This window comes from Morus notabilis, unplaced genomic scaffold, assembly GCF_000414095.1.
Source record: "Morus notabilis unplaced genomic scaffold, ASM41409v2 Scaffold745, whole genome shotgun sequence".
Lineage (NCBI taxonomy): Eukaryota > Viridiplantae > Streptophyta > Magnoliopsida > Rosales > Moraceae > Morus > Morus notabilis.
Genome location: NW_010357131.1, coordinates 177,914 through 201,169, shown reverse-complemented (window position 1 = coordinate 201,169; position 23,256 = coordinate 177,914). Strand labels below are relative to the sequence as shown.

Genomic DNA, 23,256 nt, shown 5'->3' with positions numbered 1-23,256 from the left:
TATATAAGCGGAGACAAATTTCAACCAGAAAATTTCCATTATGTATAAATATATGTATGCTTCATAGGCATATACAATGTGTACCCTGCGTATGTATACACACATATCTGTACCTAACGCACCTGTGAATGATGTATATTGGCACATAATTAAAATGGAACCACAGTGACAGTATATAGGATTCAAGTGTTTCAAAAGCTGGCCTAATTTTGATACTGTTGTAAACTCATGTGACTAATATTGGTGGCTCATATATATCTTGTATATATACAACAGTACAAGATACAAGTACTTCTCAAAATGCCTCCATCAATAGGTTGCTTCAAAGTTTAGAACATATAGATAGGTCTAGTTCGCTTTGTAGATTTGAGTTTTTAATTCAAATTTAAATGTGACATTTTTTAAAAACTTTAAACTGTAGTAGATAAAGTTAGATGTGATATTTTTTAAAAAATTTTAATTGTAGAAACTTAAAACTGAAAATTCGAATCGGTGAAATGAACAAGGCCGCGTAGGGATGTTTGTTTCATGTATTCATCATTGATTCTGAATCATAATTCATGATTTTTTACAGTATTTTTTTCTTAAAAAAACACACATAAAATGATAATTATTTTGAATCATAACTTTAAATTTATGACACAAATGTCCACTAAAATACCCGAAATCATTGCAGCGCAACTATGCTCTACATAAATCCAACACTTTCTCTAATTATTTGCTTGTCTATATACGTCAAAAAAATTTATCTGAGTAAAAAACATCATTGGAGGGTGCAAGTGGCTTCCTGTACTTTTTCCAAGTGGCACGGTGAGTACCGTCCTAGTCCAATTATACAGTATTTTCTACCCAAAAAAAAAAAAAACTGTACATTCGAAATGAAAGAAATATTTTTTTTTTTCTCCACAAGTTTGAACCTTTGGCGGTTTAAAAGTCAATCTATGTTCGAGTGGATATGCAGGTCTTGCACCATTGGTGGTCACAGACGCTCTTACTTGTGCCCACATATGGAATATGTCGTTTATCTATATATGCTCAGATGCTTTGTCTTTCACTATTACCTCTAGAACGTGACATAAAGATTAACTTGGAAAAGAAAAATGCATAGGCTTTTCGAGTTAGAAATGAAAAAGGTTTCAAGTTGTATGATGATAATGGTGTGTGTGTGTGTATGTGGTTTTTTTTTTTCCTCTGACTTTTCTAAAGGGTTGTTGCTAATTTTCATATTTTGTTTGGTTTCCTTCATGGTTGAACTCTAAACCTCTTTATTTTGTTTTTATACTACTTATCTTTTATTATATTACACTTACTGAAAATTGTTGTCAATGATTTCTGGAATTCCAAAATGCTGTAATCGAATCGAACATACCGATCAGGAAACTATATATTAACAATATTATAATATGAAATATATGTTAATAGTATAATATAAACTTTTTTATAACATTAAAAGCTCTACGCAGTAAAAAAAAATATATGTTGCAGGCTGAAGTTTTCTTGTGTGAATGATGATTGGTGTGGCATTAATTTCATTTCATAGAAAACCGAACAATGTTTTGTGCTCATGCACGCCAATCTTTGCGTTTGGTAAAAGAAGAAAAGAACAGAAAAATAGGTTAAGGAGTTGTTTAGTTGGGGGATTCGTACCCCGATTTGAATCATGGTTCGTGGTTTGTTACAGTATTTTTTCTCACAAAAAATACGTAAATAAAAAATAGTTCTAATATCGTGATTCTAATCTATGAACCAAACGTCTTTTAAGAGACTGGGCCTCATGTTATCAAGATGACCATTTTTTTTTTTTTTGGTCCAATGCTAAAAACGGAAAAACCTGGAAGATCACGTAATGAGTACAACTTTTGTTATAGATTATCGTTTCAAAAATTGGCGCCAATTAGGACGTGACTTATTACCGAAACTACAGAGAAACGGCAAATTTGTTCAATGTACACACACATACTTTCGAATTCAAAAATATTCAGAGTACAATTAGACAAACAAATTACAGGGATGCCCAGATGGCACAAACCCTAGCTTGCTAGCTTCTCGTTCTTTCCTTCAGTATGGTCATCTTATTACTACATTTAAGTACATAGAAAATTGCATAATTGAAGGCCTCAGCTAAATATTTTACCAAACAAAGGTACGCACAACATTATATCAATCGGTCACACTCACATGACAGAGCAAGCGTTGGGGTTCTCATCGCTGAAAATCTGAGTAGGAGGATAAGCATACTCCAACTCCAAGTAGTACTTGGACGGCCAGTACTCGCTCTTCTTTACCTCGCTCTTCTTATCTTCCTCTCCTTTGCCTTCTTCGCCTTCCTTCTTTTCGCCTTCTTTCTCTTCCTTCTTCTCCTCTTCCTTCTTCTCTTCTACCTTCTTCTCTTCCGGCACTACTGAAGCCTGCTTTTTGGTTTTCTTGTACACGTCGTCGACTAGCTTGGCGGGATCAACAATGCCCTTTACTATCACTTGATCGTTTCCCAGGTCTGTTTCCACTGAGTCCACACCTGCAGTGACATGCTCATTCTATTAATGTCTTGAACAAATTGTTTAATCTGTGTACATAATTGGATCAAGTCTTCACGTGACACATTTCCAAGAATATCGAAACATTAAAAATGTGTTTTTAGAATATTTTAAATATATAGCATAATTACATAGAAATTATCATAGTAATTAATACTTTCAAAATTTGTTATTTTGTAATATACTCTACATTGTTTGTTATATTTCAACACATAACTAGTAAGAGTATATGCAAATAACTAGTAAGAGTATGTTTACTAGCAAAAAAAAAAAAAGAAAAAGGGGAGAGTATGTTACATGTCTAAATTTTCATTCATGTTATTCTTGGTGGCCCATTTCTTGAAATCTTTTATTGGGCCTGTTAAGTTGATCAGTCATGTCACTAGTGACCTATCAAGACCATTTCATTGGGTCTTGACGAAAGACTAGTTAAACACATTCCCCTAATCATGCATATAAGCATTTTTGACGTGGATATTTGGGTAGAAGACAATAACGAAAAGATTCCAATGCCTATTGATCGTCCAATATTAAAAGACCTTTAGAATTGATATCCAACTTGCACCACTAGGCTGGTTGATTTGATTTTCATACAATATTCAGAAAATTTCCGAAAAATTCTCTCCACTTATTCATAGAAAAGCAAGTTTATCTTTAACCATGCACGCACACTGCAGAAATGAGAGAGAGAGAGAGAGAGAGAGAGAGAGAGATAATGATGCATGTTTTGGTTGATGTGTAACTAATTATGATGGCATTAGTAATTAATAACTAGCACGTGCATGAAGATTAAATTTTATCATTACCCTTATAACTTTATTTTTGTTTTAAGTGATCAACTTAGGAAGAGAGATTTCGTACGAAAAAAAAAAAAAAAAACACGAAATGAATATCCCTTCCCTGCCATAATTCTGTTCTCCCCTCCTACCTACCACTGACCTGGTGAAAGTTACTTTCTCATTTTCCCTTCCATTTTACTCCGCTTTTTCTGCTTCCAAATATTTAACATACCTCGAAATATATTTCACCCCTCTCTAGTCACTACATGGGGACGCCCTATATATATACACATATATATATATATATATATATTATCAAATTACTTGTTTGATAGTTTGGAGTACATGGAGGTCCTTAATTGTTATTTTCACAACCACGTCAAACAATTTCTACCAATATTATCGATAACATGATAAATAATTAATGCTGATATTAATATATACTTGGGAATAAAATTTCGCATGAAAAAATAATTTTGCAATATATACCTTTGATCTTTCTGATTCGCTTCTGCAAAACTTGAGCGCATGCTTCGCAATGCATTCGAACTTTTAATATAACCGTTATAGGAGTGGGAGGCTGCCATTTATAGATAATTAGACTTTTGTTAGATTAATTGGTCAAACAAACACAAAAGAATATCATTTAAGAGGGATCAAAAAAGGGTCCCAAATCAACCAGTGCAGGAATGAAGTCGTTACCGACAAGTTGAAGTAGACAACCATGTGGGTTGTTCTTATTTTTATGGTTAGCGAATTAACCAAGTGAGAAAAGGGAAAATTGTATATATTACGTGGGAGTAGAATATACGTACAATAATTTCATGCGAAATTTATGTTACTTTTCTAAACTTTTGATGCGGCCACAAGTTGGTTAGTAAGAATTTTTTCCATTTTCTTTAAGTTAATTAATATTCAGTACTTCAACAAGTAAACTTATATTTCAACACAAAAGGAACACAAAAAAAAAAAAAAAAAAAAAAAAAAAAAAAAAAAAAAAAAAAAAAAAAACAGTACATTAAGAGATAGAAAAGCTGAATTACTTCTCTTTAACCAGCTTAGCTAGTTTCCACCACACAAAAACAACCCTAACTTTAGTTTAATCCTATGGAGATGAAGATTCTACTCTTTTAATGGACCATTTTAGCCTATTTATTCCTAAAGATTGATCACATAATTACTCTAATCTCCATGATATATATACTTTATAAACAGTCTCTTTCTTCTTTTGTTTCAAACCGTTCTTTTCCATTTACCGCAAGAGTAAAAGTGTGAAACACAAAACACAAGTGGGGCATGTGAAGCCCACATACCCAACTCCCGATGAGAGTCATAAGGAGAGAAAAGGAAAGGTAGTAAATATATATATATATATATATATATATATGCACGACAAAGCACCAAACAAGACGCTACTCTCCCATGCAGAGCTCTTATTTAATATTCATACATATACATATACATACACACATATATACATATAAATATCACACTAAAAGGAATTATATTATGGTATACCCTTTTTCATTGTCGTTTTTGTGCACGAAATAAATAATAATAAAGTGAAGAAAACGTCCAAAAAATTATTTAGGACGTTGGTACCCGTGAACAACCCACAGGTTCACAGGTGGGGTTGCTGTACGGCACACACATACACGCACAAAACAGAGAGAGCCCTAGTGGACTGATGTGGGGTCAAACTTCCCGGTCTTAATGCCATTGTCCATCCTCCTCGTTAAACGTGTCTGTGGAGAGGTTGGCTGGCTGGCTGGCTGGCCTGTGCGTCATTTTGCTAATTTTTGTGTTGTTTCTTTCATGTCAGCATGGAAATAGCAGCACGCAGATTTCACTGTTTTTGAAAGTGAGTCACTCTCCAAAGTCTCAATGGCTCCATAAGATCACGTTTATTATTAATAATTTTAATTTTTAAAATTAAAAAAAATACTATAACAAAACTAAAAATTATAATTTTAAATTAGATAGAATCATTAAAACAAACGCCACCTAAATTAAAAACTCTCAAGTGGGTCAATAATTGAGTACGTACTGCTAGTGTTGGAAAAAAGAGTCGTACTAATTTTATGTTAATTTTTGTTCCAATTAAGATTCAAATTAAACTCTATTTATTAACTATTAATCAAGAAAGTGCTTATATATAATGATAATCTTATTTAAATATTACCTCTTCTTTTTTCTCTTCTTCTTTCTGTTCTTTTTTCTCTTCTTTGGTTTCCTTGTTCTCCTCCGGAGGCTTAGGCAAAGGAGAGATTAACTCTACTTTTCGGCCACTTTTCTTTTGTAATCTCTCGCACACCTTTATGGGGTCTGCTGCCTTGCCTTTCACTATCACTTTGCTAGTTTTGCTATCTGTGGTTACTTCCTCCACACCTGAACCAGATAATTAATTAAATTAACTCATAAGCTATTGCTAATTATTAACTTAATCTTGCGCCGTTTTTTTTGTCTCATTGGTAGGTAACGGAAATGTTTTAAATATTTTTTTCATTCCATAAAAAGTGTTCAACATGATTTACGTCCAAAAATGTAAGGATTTATTATATAAAAGAGGAGAAAAAGGGTTAAAAGTAAAAGGGTTTGTAATGGGATTCCAATCTAGATTTGTATTTTTATATATAAATTCCCACTTTATGTCATGAATATCACTTTAGGTCTTTCACGATTCATTAACAAGCTGTTTCTAAAAATATTCAAAAAAGAAGAAGAAAAAAAAAGAAAGAAAGCTGTTTCTAAAAATAAATAAAAATTCAAGAGATGCAATGAGATTCGAAAAATGATAAAAGAGATTACAAGATGAGATATAGACAAAAATACCTTCGAAACCCTTCAAGGCTCTTGCAACTTTCCTAGCGCAAGCTTCACAATGCATATCAACCTTTAGTACAATCACTGGAGGCTCTTCTTCTTTCTTTTCCTCCTTTTTCTCTTCCTCTTTCTTTTCTTCTTTCCTTTCCTCTTTCTTTTCTTCCTCCTTCTTTTCCTCTTTGTTCTCCTTCGGTTACAACAAAAGCAAGCAATAAGGATTTGAAACATGAAGCCTACAAACAAACACACAAATATACATATATGTATCTGTTCTGATGTGAAATAGGAGGGCGCTAGAGCAGATACGGAAAGAAAGATTAACCTAAAAGCAGGTTTCAGTACTACAACTGCATCTATTGAATAAAATATATAATGGGAGATAGACAGATTATGCATGGAAAAAAAAAATCAATAAAATATGAGAGAACACTTACTTCACCCATATCTGTGATTATTCTCAAGTACTCTCTCTCTCTCTGGTTTGAAAGTTTGATGGGAATTGCAAAGTTTTCAGCAGCCAAAGCAAGATTTACCCAGTCATTCTTATTAGCTAAAAGCTCTTTCTTTCTCTCTCTCTCATATACGAGTGTCTAGTGGTGTGGGGAAGAAAACATTTAAGTAAGGTGGAGATTCTGCAAATATGACGTGGAATATATATAATGCAGACCAGACATTCGGATGACTCAGCTTGCTTGTTCTTTTAAATGAAAAACTAAAAAAAAAAAAAACTCAAGTTACAATTTTATTTGAGTTTAAACTCAAGTTTAAGACTAAAACTTGAGTTCAAGTTTAACCTTCAATTTGAGTTCAGAAACTCAAACTCAAATTAATGAACAGTATTTTTTCTATTATTAAAAATGTTATAACTTTTTCGTTTTAATTCTGATTGAGATGATTTTTTTTCTATGCGTTGACAACGAAAAGACGAATAAAACCCGACCCATATACCATATTAAAATTTTTCATCAGCATTGAGTTTTTATTAACATACTATCTAAATACAAATTCAAGTTTTGACTCACTCAAACACAAACTCAAAAAGATTCTTATCTCAAACCATAACTCAAATGTACACAACCAAACACAAACTCAAGTTACAAGTTAAACTCAAGTTATAACTCAAATTCAACTAAAAAATTATACTCAAATTAAACTCTAAAAGAACAAGCTCTCAGCATCTCACGAAAATGCCCCTCATTTTCTTCTAAACCACTTATATATATGTTATGGCGCAGGCTTATGGTAAACATATGTTTAAAAAAACAAACAAAGAGTAGGACAAAATAAGTTTATTAATTGAGGTCAAATAGGTTAAAAACATTTGAACAACATTTAGGGCTACCGATAATGCATGTTTTTGAAAACTAAATCTAGTTAAAGCCGAATCAAAATAACAAGATTCAAGTTTATAAAAATTTTGTCGATTTAAAACAGACCGCTACTTGTATAGTTCTTTTTTATACCTTACCGTAAAGGTTTTCGAAGATTAACGTGTCAGCCAAAAGTTTAGTCAGTTAATTATTATGGAATAGACAAGCCTCATCCAAACACAGAAAGTTGAGTACTGGTGCCTAAGAATATTACAAAATTAGGCTAAATCTGAGGGATCATAATACGGTAGTTAAATTCTGCTTTGTACTTAATCTGTACCTTGAGGCTTTAGCAGATACAATGTTCTTATTATAAGAAACAAGAATATGTAACAGAATAGAACGTACGCAGTTTCGCTCAATGATGAGATAGTGCGCTCTTTTGAACATTTGATGTAATAGTATTATATGCACAAACTATTAAAATCCTATATTGACATGATTCACTTAATAAGGTGAGGTCAATCCTTTCATTATAAGTTAGTTTTGTTAGGTTGAGTTAGACTCAATATTAATTGATCTTTGTAAAATGGTATCAGAGCAGACCCAGTTTTGTAATTTTAGGTCTCCTAATATTTACTTATTTGCAGTGGTTTGGCATAGTTCACGCTGTGCGTGAGGGGGTGTATTAGAATCTTATATTGGCTTGAGATATTAACATGATCCACTTAATAAGGTGAGGACAATCATCTCTTAACAAATCAATTTTGTTAAATTGAGTTAGGCATAATATCTTTTAATTTCTGTAAAACTAACCAATTGGGTATGAGCCAATCCAAAAAGTTCTTGATAAGGTTCTATTCTATGCTTTCCTACTAAAAAACAAAAGATTCTCCTTTCTTAAAACTCTACAGAAAAGTGCAGGTAAGACCCCATCATTAAATTTTGTATTTGGATCGTCTTCCGAGCGAATGTACCTATGATCTTAACTCCGATAAAATAAAATAAAAAGTAAACCGAATTAAAAAAAAAAATCTCCAATCAAAATTAATTTGATGACCCCAAAAAAGTCTATTTTGTGTTTAAAAATAATATTTGACCCATTAATAGTTTTTCTCCTCGTCTATTTGATTTGAACTTGATTCTTCAACTTTAATTCAAGCTTTGATATTATAACTTAGAAAGTGTTGCGTTGCGCAAGAAATTAAATAGGAAAAAAGACCACCCTATTTTTTATTGGTTGGAAATTTGTAAGACATATATACGTGTAACGTGGCGAATAGCATTACCAACCATGTTGTTCGCGAGACTGATTTTTTTTAATGAAATTAAAATACATATCACAGTATATTGTGCTCCAAGAATGAAGTTCAATTTCTACAAATATCTGTTATTTATATTGGCGATTTTTATATTCTTAAACTAAATCGAGTTTCTCATAACTTTCTCCTCATTTTCCATGATCAATTTTATCTGGTCTTGATGGACTACTACAAAGTTTCTTTCCTGAATCCATCCAGAAACGTCCCATTTTTTTTTTCTGCTGTAGATTCTAATATTTACGTGTGTTTAGTTCATAGATTCATAATTATAATTTAAAACTATTCTCAATTTATGTGTGTTTTTTATTAGAGAAAATACTGTAGTGAACCACGAACTATGATTCGAATCATCGTACGAATCCACTAACCAAACGCACAGTCATGTGAACAGTAGTTCTCAATTTTTCTCTTCTCTGCAATATTATATAGAAGAGAATGATGTGAAAGTTGAAACTCTTATGGGGATGTAGAATTTTTGTAACGGGAAAGACAAAAAACAGTTGTGTGGAGCTGATATATATGCAAGTCACCGGGCAATTTACATGAATATGATACATGCATCATGTGAATAATACACGACGGAGCCCACGGTTCCGGATTCCAAGTCTCTCGAGCACGTAAACCCAATTTCAATCAGCATCTTGAAAGTGATCAAAAGGTTGACAACAGTGGGACCGATCAGATGGATATAACCACTCACTGACTGACACGTGTTACGATAAGTGTTGTCGTCGTCGTCTTTAGTCGCCAATGAAATCAAAGTGTTGTGAGAATGAAAAAAGGGGCCAAAAAGAAAAAAAGAAAAGAAAGTGGCCAAAAGGAAAAAAAAAAAAAGGCATTGTATCAGAAGTGATATGTCGTGCTTCACGTAAAAAAGTTGACATCCAATAATAATGAAGAATGATAATAGGGAGGGATGGGGAATTCGACTTTCCCTTTTAAATAAAAAGTAAGAATTTTATCTTATGGTTTGATCAGTCGACTAAAGGAGAACAACATGTGAAGCTGGGTAGATTCCAAGGTCAAAATCCCTACTTACCATCTCACCTAATTTCACGTCGGTTTTTTTAACCGACGTTCAAAGTCTACAATGTCAGTTTGGCTTCACGAGCTGCGGTGAGATTAATCGTCTAACAGTTAAAAGAAATTAGTAAAGTCACGTTCATTTCACCGATTCGAGTTTAAAATTCGAGTTTTGCTACAGTAAAAAGCTCTCTGAAACAGTCACATCAAACTTTTTTTGTTGTAATCTTGAATCAGTAAAGTAAACGAGTCCTAAATTAACAACCCAACAGAATGCTAGTTGCACTAAAGTTCTACCTACGACTAGTGAGCGGAACTTTCTGTTACTCAATTTGTGTACATTGACATATGATTAAATAAAAACCATAACTATGTCACTTCATTATATTGTATTGGTATGTGATGACAATAGTGTGTGAAAATAACTATTTAAGCATATGAGGTAATTAAAGAGTACGCAAGAAAACAAGAAAAAAAAAAGGATAGAAGACAATCAGAAGGGTGCTGAAAATTCTATACTTTCTTTGGATCAAAAGGTGATTCTGAAATCTGATTCAGAATCCTGAAAGCAAAAGCCGTGATAATTCCCCAAGACACCACCGCAGAATTCGAAAGTGGTCCTGCCAAGACAATCAGGGAGTCCCTGCCACCCCACCAATATAAATATATATATATATATATGTGTGTGTGTGTGTGTATTATTTCTTAATTTTTTGTTGACTCTTGGGCCAGCGGTTGTAGCGAGGCTGAAGATGACTATTCAGTAGCCGAAATAACTTACTCCATCTACCCAAACTAGATTTTCAGAATTGAGATTGGGACCTCAAACCATGGCCTAACAAAGCTCGCCATTTGCCCAATTCTACAGATTTTTGCTTTTTATCTGTGGTTTCTTCAGGGTTTTAGTTGGACTTTGTGCTGATTTTCTTCCCTATTTCTTTCTAGATGGAGAAAAAGAATAGTTGGTTTCTAATCTATTTATTGGCGCTAAGACAAATTTTTTTTTTTTTTTGGGATATTATAGTTTGGGAAATCTATTTATGGTAGGATTGCATTTTTTTCTGTTGTGAAAAATGTTGCTTTTAATGGTTGGAGCGGTTTTTTAACGGACATATCTATATAAATCTGTATTAAAAATTTATAAGTGCGCATAAGACACTACATTCACACTTAATTTAACAGTTAAAAAAAAGTTCTTATCCATGGAATAAAATAACCAACCTATATTTTGACATGTTAATCTTTTTGATATGGTTCATCTCTTCATTAATATGAGATGGTTGCATGTTTGTTGTTTCAGTTGGGATGTATTTTCGTACAATTGGATGTGGCAATCTTGTGGCAAAATGAGCAAAAAAAAATTTTAAAAATTTTTATATTTCAATTTTACTAATTTTTTTTTTTTTTTTTAATTGAGACAATTTGCTCTTGCGTTAAAAGGGAGCGGGTGAAACTTCTCGTCCGTGTCTAACCCATGAATAGGGATGACCATGTACGGCCATAGAGACATAGGAACAACGTAGTTCACTATCTAATAAAAAACTATCTGGGCCCATTTCTTAAGCCCACAATATCTAGGCCCACTTTTAAGAGATGGGCAATGTTGCCATCTTATGAACTGTTTCGTTGCCAAAGTAGGCTAGCACATATTTGTCGTTTAAATTTGAAACATATGGAAAGAAGAAACATGAGATTAATAATCAAATATATCTCTTCTCCAAGTTGGCAAGTAGTGTGTTTTTTTTTATAATGTTACTCTTAAATTATAACATATGTTTTCTAGGAAAATGTTAATCATAAAAAAAAGGGGAAATATATATGAATGCCCATCTAGTAGAAAAAAGCCTAAAGATTCATATCTTTTTTAAAACACTAAGATTTTCGCCTCACTTATCTTTTTATATATTACTTAAAGAGACAAAATTATAAGAGAAACAAATGAAATTAGGGAATTAAGGGATATATTTTCTAATATTTTCTGCATAGGTGGAAATTAGGTCGTGTTTGAGTCGAATTACATTTTTTGTTGATTTGAAATTGACCGAAGTGTTAATTGTTTAGTAAAATCATCAGTCATATCCGTATTTTTACAACTAATATAAAAAAATTGACCGTTAATTTACTTATTTTATGTGAATAGCTCGTGCTTTTGTTATCTAATCTAATCTCGTATACCACTTCGTCGGCCCAAGGACAGGTCACTGAAGTACGCAATTGGGCACCTTAATGGTCCAGGCCGAAACCCAGAGATTGAAGCTAAGCCCACCAAGGAAAGAATCGTGTTCGTGGCCTCGAATGCCAATGCGTACCTAAGAATTGTGACCATTTATTCTTAATTTATAATTTTTTAGTTAAATAATTAAACTAATAAAATAATATTTATTAAGAGTAAGAGAAAAAAGTCAAGACTCATATATTTTCAAGAATAAATTTTCTATTTTTTTGTACGTATATACGTATGTATCTGTGTATTTGGTCTTTTATATTTCGTTGCCTTTTTTTTTTCGGTAGTCAACTGAACAAGAAAAAAAATAAACTTGCTCCTACAAATGAAAATTTTCTAATCCCCTTTCACTTTAAAAAATCAGGAAAGAATGCTCTATTGAAGATAAATAACTCGTGTACAAAGATCTTGTTCTTAAAGATGCAAAACCCATACAATTGCTGCTATACAATTCCCTAAACTACTAGGTATCAATATCATTTAATGAAACAATTTATTTTCCTTCAAAATATATATACCACCTGTTTTCATGTGTTTTAATCGTTAAAGGACCAAAAAAAAAAGGATTTTACCCTATATTTATCTTTTTAAACAGAAAACATATATAGGCTTAGTTTGGTATTGCTTTTCCATCCCAAAATCAGTTTCTGCTTGTAGCAGAAGCTGATTTTAGTGTTTGGTAAATCTTCTCAAAAGTGTTTTTTGAAGAATTTTTCAAGAATCCACAGTCAAAATCAAAAGTAGCCTAAAGACAACTTTAGCTTTTAGATTGTGCGAGAATCATCATAATAAAATTAATGAAACTTTCATAATACTAATAATACCCCTAATGAAATTTAAAATTTACAATCTTGTTAATCTAAAATTCAGACTCGTAATATAATATAATATAATATAGTTGTAATTTTTAATTATATTATAACTGAAATATTAATATTTCTTATATATTATTATAATATCTTTTATAATATTGTAATAATATTAATCTTTTTAATAATATTATTATATTATATATTATAGTTATATAATATGTTATTTAATAATAATTTTATTGTATTATATTAAATATAATAATAAATATATATTATATTATAATTATATATATATATATTATATTATAGTATAATATAATATAGTTGTAATTTTTAATTATCCACAGCAATTCAACCTCATAATTTACCAAACGATATTACGCTGATTTTGAAACCAGCATAGCTACTATAATTATAGTTGACTAAACACTCAGCTGTTTTTTGTAACAACTGCTTCTTCCTTCAGCACAGTTAAAAATAATTTTTCGAAAATCTACAGCATTGCCAACGTAAGCCTTAATCATCAAATTTACCAATAAATTTAGCGTCCAGATAACCGACGTAATATTCGCCGAGTTCTTTTTGGAACTGAGTGACAGTCGCATTTCCGTAGTAGGTGCTGAGATTCACTGTCCGGATAATCTTACCACATCCTTTAAACTCTAAAGCTAAGGGAACAACAGTTAACGGCCTTCCCAGCCGCGGCCGCGGCGGCCCGGAGGCGGGGCTGATAATTTCAGTATTTCTTAATGCCACATAGAACGTTGACAAAGACCTCTCAATGCTGAGCGGACTTCCTACAAGCCGATCGACAAGAATATCATTTTTGCCCTCTCTTTTAAATCATTTTTTTTTGAAGTAAATGACGGGAGGTTAACGCATGTGTCTCAATTAGGTTGGCACCTCTTAATTACCTATAAATCATGTATCAAACCCTCCGTGCTCAAAACGCACGAGAAACTGGAACATTGGTCCTAATTAAATTCCCTTTACCATACTTTGTTGAACGAAAATTTTAATTTAAACCCCCTCCTTGATACGGACAGAGGATTTAAATATGATTTAAATTACCAACTAACATCTTCAAGAACTATTTTGTTATTTGAACATTGTTGGCTTGATCCAATTCATGGTTATTTTTCTAGTAAATTATAAATTGTTGTAGAAATTTTTTTGAAATAACTAAAATTTGAATTATCTCCTGGAGTTCTTTTTATTTGATCAGACAGAGACCGTTTTTTTTACAATTCGAATTACAACTAAAACTTTTTATTACAGTATTTTCTTTAACAAAAGTTTAAATTTAATTTATTTATTACAATATTTTCTCTCACATAAATTTATTTTTCAACTCAAATTCTCAACGTAACCTAGCGAAAAGAAGGTCAGGCTATAAGTCTTTTTCTCCCCCTCACATATATATAGTACTTATAATTAACTGAATATAATTAATAGGTACCTTGTTGGTGGCACAGGAGCATCAGTGAAATATACAACTCCAGTTATTTGGTCAAATCTGGCGGTAGTCTAATTGGTTGCCCTGCTGCACTGGTGGCAAGTTGAGTTGCAAGCCCTCCATTCTCATCAAGCGCAAGAAGTCCTCTATCACAACAATCCGTCACATATAATTGCCATATTTGATATTATAATATGTTTTATAATATTGTAATTTTATTAACCATTTTAATAATATTATTATATTCTATATCATAATTATATAATATGTTATTTAATAATAATTTTATAGTATTATATTAAATATAATAATAAGTATACATTATATTGTAATTATATATATTATATTATAGTATAATATAATATAGTCATAATTTTTAATTATTCACAGTAATTCAATCTCATAATTTATCAAACGTTATTACACTGATTTTAAAACCAACACAACTATTATAATTATAGTTTATCAAACACTTTACTACTTTTTATAACAACTGTTTTTTTTTTTCAACATAGTTAAAAGTAACTACCAAACTAAGCTATAGAAAATTAATGTATGGGTATATTCTCTCTCTAATGGAAAGGAAGGCAATCATGGAAAAAACAACTCTCGATTTAGAAGAAGTGCTACCTAACTAGTAGCTATTACTTGTTTGTTCGCAATAAAAGACAAAAATTAAGCTACTAAATTAAATATTCCTATATGAAGCAAGTAGGAAAAGAATTCCACAAAAAAAAAAAAAAATTGTAGAAAAAGCAAAAAAAAAAAATATAAACTATGCATTATTACCTGGCAACTTGTCATTTTCTTCTCTCGCACGAGTCATATCTTTATTTGATTTATTTAGTCAGCCGTTTAGATTTTATCTTTATTTGATTTGATTTATTTGATTTTTTTTTTGTTTGCTTGAGTTGTTGAAACGGGGTATCTTACACGGCAATTAGTCATCTTATTCCATTTATATTTATATATCGTTAGTTACGTTTAGAGATGTTTGATTGAAAGATTTAAATTATAATTTAAATCATGATTCATGATTTATTATAATATTTTTTTTTATAAAAAATATATATAAATTAAAAATAATTTTACTCATATGATTCTAATTTATGAACCAATTTATCACTTGAGCTAAATAATTATTATTGTATCCATTCAGTTTGACTTGTTCGCACGGCTACCCGTCACCTCTGAGGTCAGTGTCCGCTACCACACAAAGGGGTAGTCACATAGACACCAAACTATCAAAACCGCCTAAACTGCATGTGGACCCAAGATTCCCATTGTCTAAATGGAAACAAAATTCAGCAAAAAAAAAAAAAAAAAAAAAAAAAGAAAAAAAAAAAAAAAAATTTAAAAAAAAAAAAAAAAAAAAAAAAAAGTGAAAACAAAACATAAAATTTGAAAAATAAACCAAACCACCACAATGTAATATATACAATTTGAAATCAAAGTGGAAGGTGAAACTTCCATGCACTTTGTCGCACTCAGATTAGAGTACCTTGAAACGGAAGGCTCATAATCAGGGGCGGAGGGAGTTGAGAGTGAGACCGAGGGAGGGCATATGCCCCCTCTGGATTTTTGGTTTTTAAATTTTACCCCATTATTTTCAAAATTTTCGTATATGCCCCATTCATTAATAAAAATTTTAAATTATCTTAACCAAAATCCAAACTTTTTTCCTATTAAATCTTATACTTTTAAATGTAGCTAATTGAAATTTTTTACTTTACTCTAATTAAAATTTTTATTTTTTCAAATTTGACACTTTTAAAATATTTTTCTAATATAATCTTTATTGTATCAAAAGTGAGCCTCACCAAAAAATAATAATTAAATAGCCCAATAAAATTATACTTCTCAAATGTATTCCTAATTAAGATTTTTTTTTTTTTCATTTCAAGTAACCTCTCAATTACTATTTACTCATAAACAACTTTGCTCTAATTTGCCTTTGTTGAGGTAATAAACACCTTTTTTAAAACTTGCACTTTTCTCTTTAAAATTTTATTTCACGAATATATAACAAAAATTCAATATGCACATACATTTATTTTCAACTAATTAATGTATTAAGAGTTAATATTATTAGTGTTTTTAATATTTTTAACATTTTTAATTTATGCCCTCTCTGAAACAAAATCTTAGCTCCACCACTGTCCATAATTATAGACCTTCACTAGCAGTTGCTTAGAATTAAGTATAACCATTCATTAAGGTGGCTCTACGGTTTGTTATAGACGTATCTGCAGACTGCAATAAGTTAATATGGCAATCAATGCTTAAAACCATGATAGTTTGCGTTAAACAAGACATCTCTTTCAAATACAATCAGAGATCAGGTATTTTATATTTGATTGATAGACTATGAGATTTCGTTGTATAAAATAATAGGGACGCATCAAATAATCACTCTTTTTTTTTTTTAACCTAGCAAAAAAAATTCAATGATCTCAATATCGCCAAAGTAACAATTCTTCAACCAGATCATATAATCATTCTGTACTCATTTGACATCATGTTTTGCAAAGCTAAACAGCCGTACACAGCGCAATTTATCTAGGCTTATATAGTGGTAAAAGTGTCACTGGATTCTTCTTAATCACTTTCTACACGTAATAATAGCGATTAGGAAGATAATTATTGAGGTCATTTTCAGCGATTTTTTCTTTCCATCTTCAGCCGACACTTCCCAAAACGCAAAGAGAACCTTCCTAGGTCGCATCCACATCCACACCACGATACAAATCGAAGGGCAACATCATGGATGGCGGGAAAGAGAGCCAATTCCGAGTTGGGTGGCGCTAGACGTGAAGAGCCACGTGGATAGCCAGGTTTCCATGTGGGGTGCATGGCCCACAATTGCAATTGACTAAACCAAGTTACTTAAGATGTAATTCTTGCTTTATCCCTTCTAAACAATAATATCTTAATAATAACATTAACTATTATTATTTTATAGACCCTATCATATGATATTTAATATTGGGAGGTGAGGTGGGTCAATCATGCCAAACCACATGCTAGTGCAAAGATTGGAGATTCAACAACTCATAAAAGCTATGGAGCCTTCTTCTCGGGCTATACTAAGGGCCGTTCGTTTTGAGCTTGAATCACAATTTAAACTTTTTTTTTTTATTGTAATGTTTCTTTTTAAAAAAAAATAAAATTTTCGTCCAAATTTATAAACTAAAAAGAGTCATAAATATACTATTACATACGATGTTCTATACTAGTTGTGCCCCCACAATGTATTTTTCTTAGTTTGCAAGTCTAATGTCACGACAACGTTAATGATAGCATGAATTTCAACACCAAACATTACGTGTTATCTTCCCATTCGCTACTGCTTTGTACGATATATTGTGCTTACGTCGTCTTTTGAGACCAATTTGCCATGATTTATATCGTCATTTGATCCATCTCTCCGCTCTTGTCTCTGCATTTCGCTTTAATTGCCTGATATAACAGCACCGTTCGGCTACTCGCGATCGATCAAGAATCGCTTTGAGTTAAGGTCCAGATCTGAAATCAGCTCAAAGCTTAGCTATGGTGGATAAGGTACTCTCCACTTGGGATCTATTTTTCTCTTCTCTTTATCCAGATATCCCATTTGATAAGTTTCCTTGTAATTGGGCTATTTTTCTGTATATCGATATTTTTTGTGGTTCATATTTTTTTACTGGCTATTGATCTAGAAGTGAAATCTTTATAATTTTGTTTTTCTTTATGGCCCTTTGTTCCTGATCTCTCTCAAGTGTACCCCCACTATCTTTCCTGTCAGAACCTGATTCTGCTCTCTCTGTTATTCTGCCTCCTTTTGTCTGCAAATTCTTTAATTCCTTTATATTATCATGAAATTTTGTCTTTATGTATGATTTTATCGTTATGTAATGAAATTATTCAACTTTTTAACAGCAAGTCACGATAATGGTGCTGGTGGTTGACCTTCAATGCCATCGGTGCTACAAGAAGATCAAAAAAATTCTCTGTAAATTTCCTCGTCAGTTTCTGATTTCTCTCTCTCTACATTTCTTTTAATTGGTCACATGTTTTATGAATTAATTAAGTACGAAAACTGAGTTATTATTTTGTTGTGTGTTTTTTATGAACAAGATCAGAAATACAAGATCAGGTGTACGATGAGAAGAATAACACGGTGACGATCAAAGTGGTTTGTTGCAGCCCCGAGAAGATAAAGCAGAAGATAATCTGCAAAGGTGGGGACACCATTAAGAGCATTGTTATCAAAGTCCCAGAGAAGCCCAAGCCCAAAGAGCCGGAGAAACCAAAACAACCGGAAAAACCAAAAGAGCCGGAGAAGCCGAAAGAACCACCGAAGCCGAAAGAACCCGAGAAGCCTAAAGAGCCACCGAAGCCCAAAGAGCCAGAGAAGCCCAAACTACCCCCTCCGCCGCCGGTGGTGGTTCCTTGCGTGCCGGTGTTCCCTCCACGTACGTGCTGTCCGGAGTGTTACGAAGGTCGTCCTGGTGGGCCATGCTTTTACGGTTGTGTGCCGCCGGGCCCACCCCCATGTTATCAATACGATGGGTATTACGGTAGGCCGGTGTACGACAGTTACGGTGGAAGTAGGCCCTACTACGTCAGCCGCTGCGATTACTTCTCCGAAGAAAACACCGGAGCCTGCTCAATCATGTAAATAGCGGAAGCCATATATGATTATGAAGCGTCACAAATTGCGAGATTAAAACGAGTCTCATAAAACAGCGTTAAAAATAAATACTTTCTCTCTCTCTCTAGATATATATATATATATATATATATATATATATATATAAATTCAACTGCCTAGTTGTGAGAATATTTCAGTTTGCCTCTTGTGAATGTTGGGTCAATTTTTTGGTCCAATTGGTGGGCTTTTTTTTTTTTTTTTGTTTATTTTATTTTTGGCGATTATCATGGGGGAAATAAAATTACAATTGGGAATTGAGAATAAAGTTTGGTAGTTGGTGATGATGGTGTTGGGTGGAACAAGTCACAATCGGTGGTTTATTCTCGAGGGAGGGCAACATGAGTTGTGAATTATCCACATCTTAAAATAATAATTGAAGTTTCCATCAATCATTTCCTTTGGATGGTGCACCTGCTTTTTATTCCCTTTCAATTCTTTTTTTTTTTTATCTTGCACATGTTGTCGGTTTATCTAGACCTCGTTGTCTCTGAAATACTTTGGCCTTTTAGGCAGTATAGCTATCATCTTTTTAAATCATTAGGATATGATATATGATTTGTATATACAAGATTTTGTATCTTCTATTCACATGATGATGGAACACTTCTTAAACCATCGTTTGCGTTTAATTCATCAAAATATTAGCACGATGCCTACTCCAAAACTAGCCATTTCACTTCTTTTTTTTTTTAATACATTAGTTTGTCGTATTTGCTTATTCTAATCGTTTACTTCAAGGAAAGTTTGTCCAGGCTGGTGGGTTGTTAGAATTTATAAGTGATTTATAAATAATTAAAAGTAAATTGTACAAATGATTCTTAAATTTTTTAAAAAGTCGCAGTTTAATCTTCAATTTTTTTTTTTTTTTTTTTTTATTTTTTTTTTTTTTTTTATTTTTTTTTTTTTTTTTATTTTTTTTTTTTTTTTTTTTTACAAAACAAACCATAAACTATTTAAAAGAGTGTAATATAATTATCTTCGTTAAATGTCGTCTAAAAAATAAAGGCACAGTGTATGTGAGATATCGCGTGATATATATTTTTAGAATATATGTGTAAAATCACATGTTCAGAGATTTGTGACACATTTTATCGCGCGCTCTCTCTCTCTCTCCGTCTATTGCCCCTCAGGCGTGCCTGTACTTTGGGGGAAATCGATTCCGAAACTCCATTATCGATCTTCTATCAACGATCTCCACAGGATTCATCCACTTCAATTGCTCCCCCTGAAGTGCAATATAAGATTACAATTAAAATCGGTTTCATATAATTAATATTTTCCGCATAAGTAAACAATATCCCGCAATCAGTAAACTCATCCTCAGCTCAGAAAGTACCATTGGGCCAACTTTGATGGCTCCTCCACCAATCTAGAGAGAAGCAGATGGTACAGAAGTGGGGTTCGCAACCTTTGACATAAAATCAAATACTATTCGAACCGCCTCGTTTATCAATCAGTTTGCTTTCTGTGGACCATACAACCATTCAAGAAGTTAACGCAAAAGTATTCTTGATTCCATTATTCTCGATGCAAACTTACTTCATGAACGGCGTCAAAAGTAAGGCCATTTCCACGCCATATATATATATATAAGGTTCTCATTCAGCCAAAGCAACATTACTAGACGAAGACATTTTTCTGGGTAAGAACAGTGGTCGGTAGAATAATATAGCAGAGGGAACGCCTAACAAAGTCTACTTTTTTTAATGGCAAAAAATCAGAAATACCACTCAAAAACAATATTATTTGTGTTACTATACTTAAAAACAAATAATTGTCATTTAACTAATAAAGAGAAAAATAAAAAGGTCATACACTCAATTATTTAAAATGACATAAATAATAAATATACATAAAAGCATGATAAACTATGTACTTAAACTGCCAATAAAATAGGCTGTAGATCCACTTTTGCCAACAGATGGCAAAACTATTGTAAAAAATTGCTGGGACCAAAATAACAGGGGTTCCTGGCGGATTTAGGCGGTATAGGGTGGTTTTAGGCGGATTTAGGCAGTATAGGGCGGTGTTAGGCGGTAATCGGTATTTATTGGCCAGTGACCCAGTGATTATCGGTCGGTAGCGGACACTAATCGATATCTCAGTAAGATATCGGTATTGTGATAGATACCAGTTTATATCATATGGATATATTTAGTATTTTGAATATAATATGATAATGTGGCCGTTACATTCTCAACAATTTTTTTTCTTTTCCTTTTGCATAAATTAGTTCAAGACTATATTTTGGAGTATTCCTATAAAGTTCCCCTCCTCTTTTCTAATTAAGGGGGAAAAAAAGCCCATAACGAAGATTAGCAAACATAATACATATTAAGAACAAATGTTAGGAAAATAATGGAAAAAGTAAAAATGAAATCAGAAAATAGACGACAAATTATTAAACCTCCTTGAAGACACCTATGTGGTTACTCTTAAGGTCTTGAGTTCTAGATCACATGGTAACAAAAAAGCCGTTCCCCTAAGAAATTAAGACAAAACGCCTAATTAAGGTAAATTAACTTACTCAGATCTTATTAATCGGGTCAAGGTCCATTTAATCTTTCTTACTACGTTAGACCGAGAAAAAGGTTAATTGAACCTTATCAAGAAGGAAAAAAGAAAAACAAAATCCATATTTGAAAAGAAAACATAGAATACACGCAAGCCACTAAATTGTCGGTGGCTAGCGTGCATGCTGTTGCTCTAAGCTATACCATGTAGTTTCGATTCTTACACACGAATATTTGTCCCTCCTATGTTCAACTCTAGAAATTCCACCTCAATAAAAAATAAAAACTCTATAAAAAAAAAAGCTCTATACATTTGAGATCTTTACGTGACTTTCTAACGATGTCATACGAATGGAGCAACAACAGCAAGGAAACAAAGTGTTGCAATGTATATACGTATATATTTATGCACAACTATAATTAGTACTATTGTGTTCCACTATGAAGGAAAGGGGAAAGCGAGTGCTTAATGAGGAAGAATATATACTTTTGTTTCGCCTTTTCTTTTTCTTTTTCTTTTAATGACTTTTTTTTTCGTTTTGATTGGGACGTTAGTTAAAGAAAAATTTTCAATAATTGCTTTTCAAAAGTTTTTTTAGGGACTTTCTCCAGTGTTCTCTCCGTCTTAAGGATATTGATGTTTCATGTTTTTCGATCGTCAGATCTGTATCAGAATTTATATGTTCTGCAAATTTTTCAATCTGCTGTGATTTTAATCAGATCTAACGATTGAAAAAGTAGAAAACACTAGTATTCTAAAAAAAAGAGACACAGAAGAAACACTTTTTTTTAAATAAGAATTGCTTTTCAAAACTTATCTTTGTTTCTCCCCTCCTTTTTGTATTCCTTTTGTTGTGCAAAACATATAATATTCCTGGTAATTGCTTTTTCATTGATTCCACGATATATATTCGCCCAAGGAGACATATAAAAGGGATATATATATATATGTGTGTGTGTGTGTAGCACTAGTATTCGAACATTTCAGAAATGCTAAAAGCCTATCAGGGTCATATATATATATATATGTATGTATGTAGGTATATATGTGAGAATTGACAGATTGATCATGCAGTTGATCAATTCCATGCATCCTATTTTTCTCTAACCCCCTTCTATTAACTCTGAAAAAAAAAAACAAACAAAAAACCCTCTCAATTAATAAAAAAAAAAATAGAACAACCGAATTTATAAATTTAATTAAAAACTCCATTAATACCAATCTGTATGCGTACCAGGATAATAATTAGCCTCCACTCTCTCGTACAACTTAAACATGGCGAGAGTTCATATTAAAATAATACAAACAAACAATGTTACGGATTGCACGTCAAACTGCATGATCCAACGCGAAAGATTAGCAATTAGTCCACATATATCATGTCCAAACGGCCCAAAGAGAAGGCCAGAGTATAGTTGGAGATAAAGTATTAACAGAAATTGTAATAAATGCCAAGAGTGATGAAACTAAATAAAGTAAATATATTTAAAGCACTTCATTTCAAGTATTAATGGCTATACAAAGTTGGTATACTATTGTCAGTCATTTTCGCCAATATTGCCACGTCAGACCAAGCTAGAGCCTTGAAAGATATATGATCGGGTGCCAGACATGGCGGTACATCTAAATATTTTTTCCGAAATTAAGCTGCAAAAGACAGAAGGCAGATATTGTGGTTAATGGATAACACTTGAGTCGAGATCTCTTCTGTCTTTGATTTAGGCCTTACATATATATTTATATATATATATACGTGCTTTTCTCTT

The 23,256-nt window shown here is 32.2% G+C and overlaps 2 protein-coding genes across 2 annotated transcripts; one reads left to right on the top strand and one right to left on the bottom strand.

Annotated features, from left to right (window-relative positions):
- Nucleotides 1-1,880: 1,880 nt before the first annotated feature.
- LOC21393897 (heavy metal-associated isoprenylated plant protein 7) lies at nt 1,881-6,742 on the bottom strand. The gene is made up of 5 exons (XM_010089354.2): nt 6,571-6,742; nt 6,146-6,323; nt 5,496-5,701; nt 3,803-3,893; nt 1,881-2,515 (listed from the first exon to the last, which is right to left on the bottom strand). Exons 1-5 carry the CDS (start codon nt 6,577-6,579, stop codon nt 2,175-2,177), a joined length of 825 nt encoding a protein of 274 aa, XP_010087656.1. The 5' UTR covers nt 6,580-6,742; the 3' UTR covers nt 1,881-2,174.
- A 10,801-nt stretch (nt 6,743-17,543) lies between these two features.
- LOC21393894 (protein PYRICULARIA ORYZAE RESISTANCE 21) lies at nt 17,544-18,994 on the top strand. Its single transcript, XM_024166504.1, has 3 exons — nt 17,544-17,844; nt 18,202-18,286; nt 18,405-18,994. Exons 1-3 carry the CDS (start codon nt 17,833-17,835, stop codon nt 18,941-18,943), a joined length of 636 nt encoding a protein of 211 aa, XP_024022272.1. The 5' UTR covers nt 17,544-17,832; the 3' UTR covers nt 18,944-18,994.
- Nucleotides 18,995-23,256: the final 4,262 nt, after the last annotated feature.

What these genes read in the sequence shown, in the direction of transcription:
- LOC21393897 (XM_010089354.2), bottom strand. An exon ending in AAGAAGAGAAAAAAGAAGAG is followed by an intron (nt 3,894 to 5,495) that starts GTAATATTTAAA and finishes TATAAATGGCAG; the next exon opens with CCTCCCACTCCTATAACGGT. An exon ending in GCGAATCAGAAAGATCAAAG is followed by an intron (nt 2,516 to 3,802) that starts GTATATATTGCA and finishes ATGTCACTGCAG; the next exon opens with GTGTGGACTCAGTGGAAACA.
- LOC21393894 (XM_024166504.1), top strand. An exon ending in AATTCTCTGTAAATTTCCTC is followed by an intron (nt 18,287 to 18,404) that starts GTCAGTTTCTGA and finishes GAACAAGATCAG; the next exon opens with AAATACAAGATCAGGTGTAC.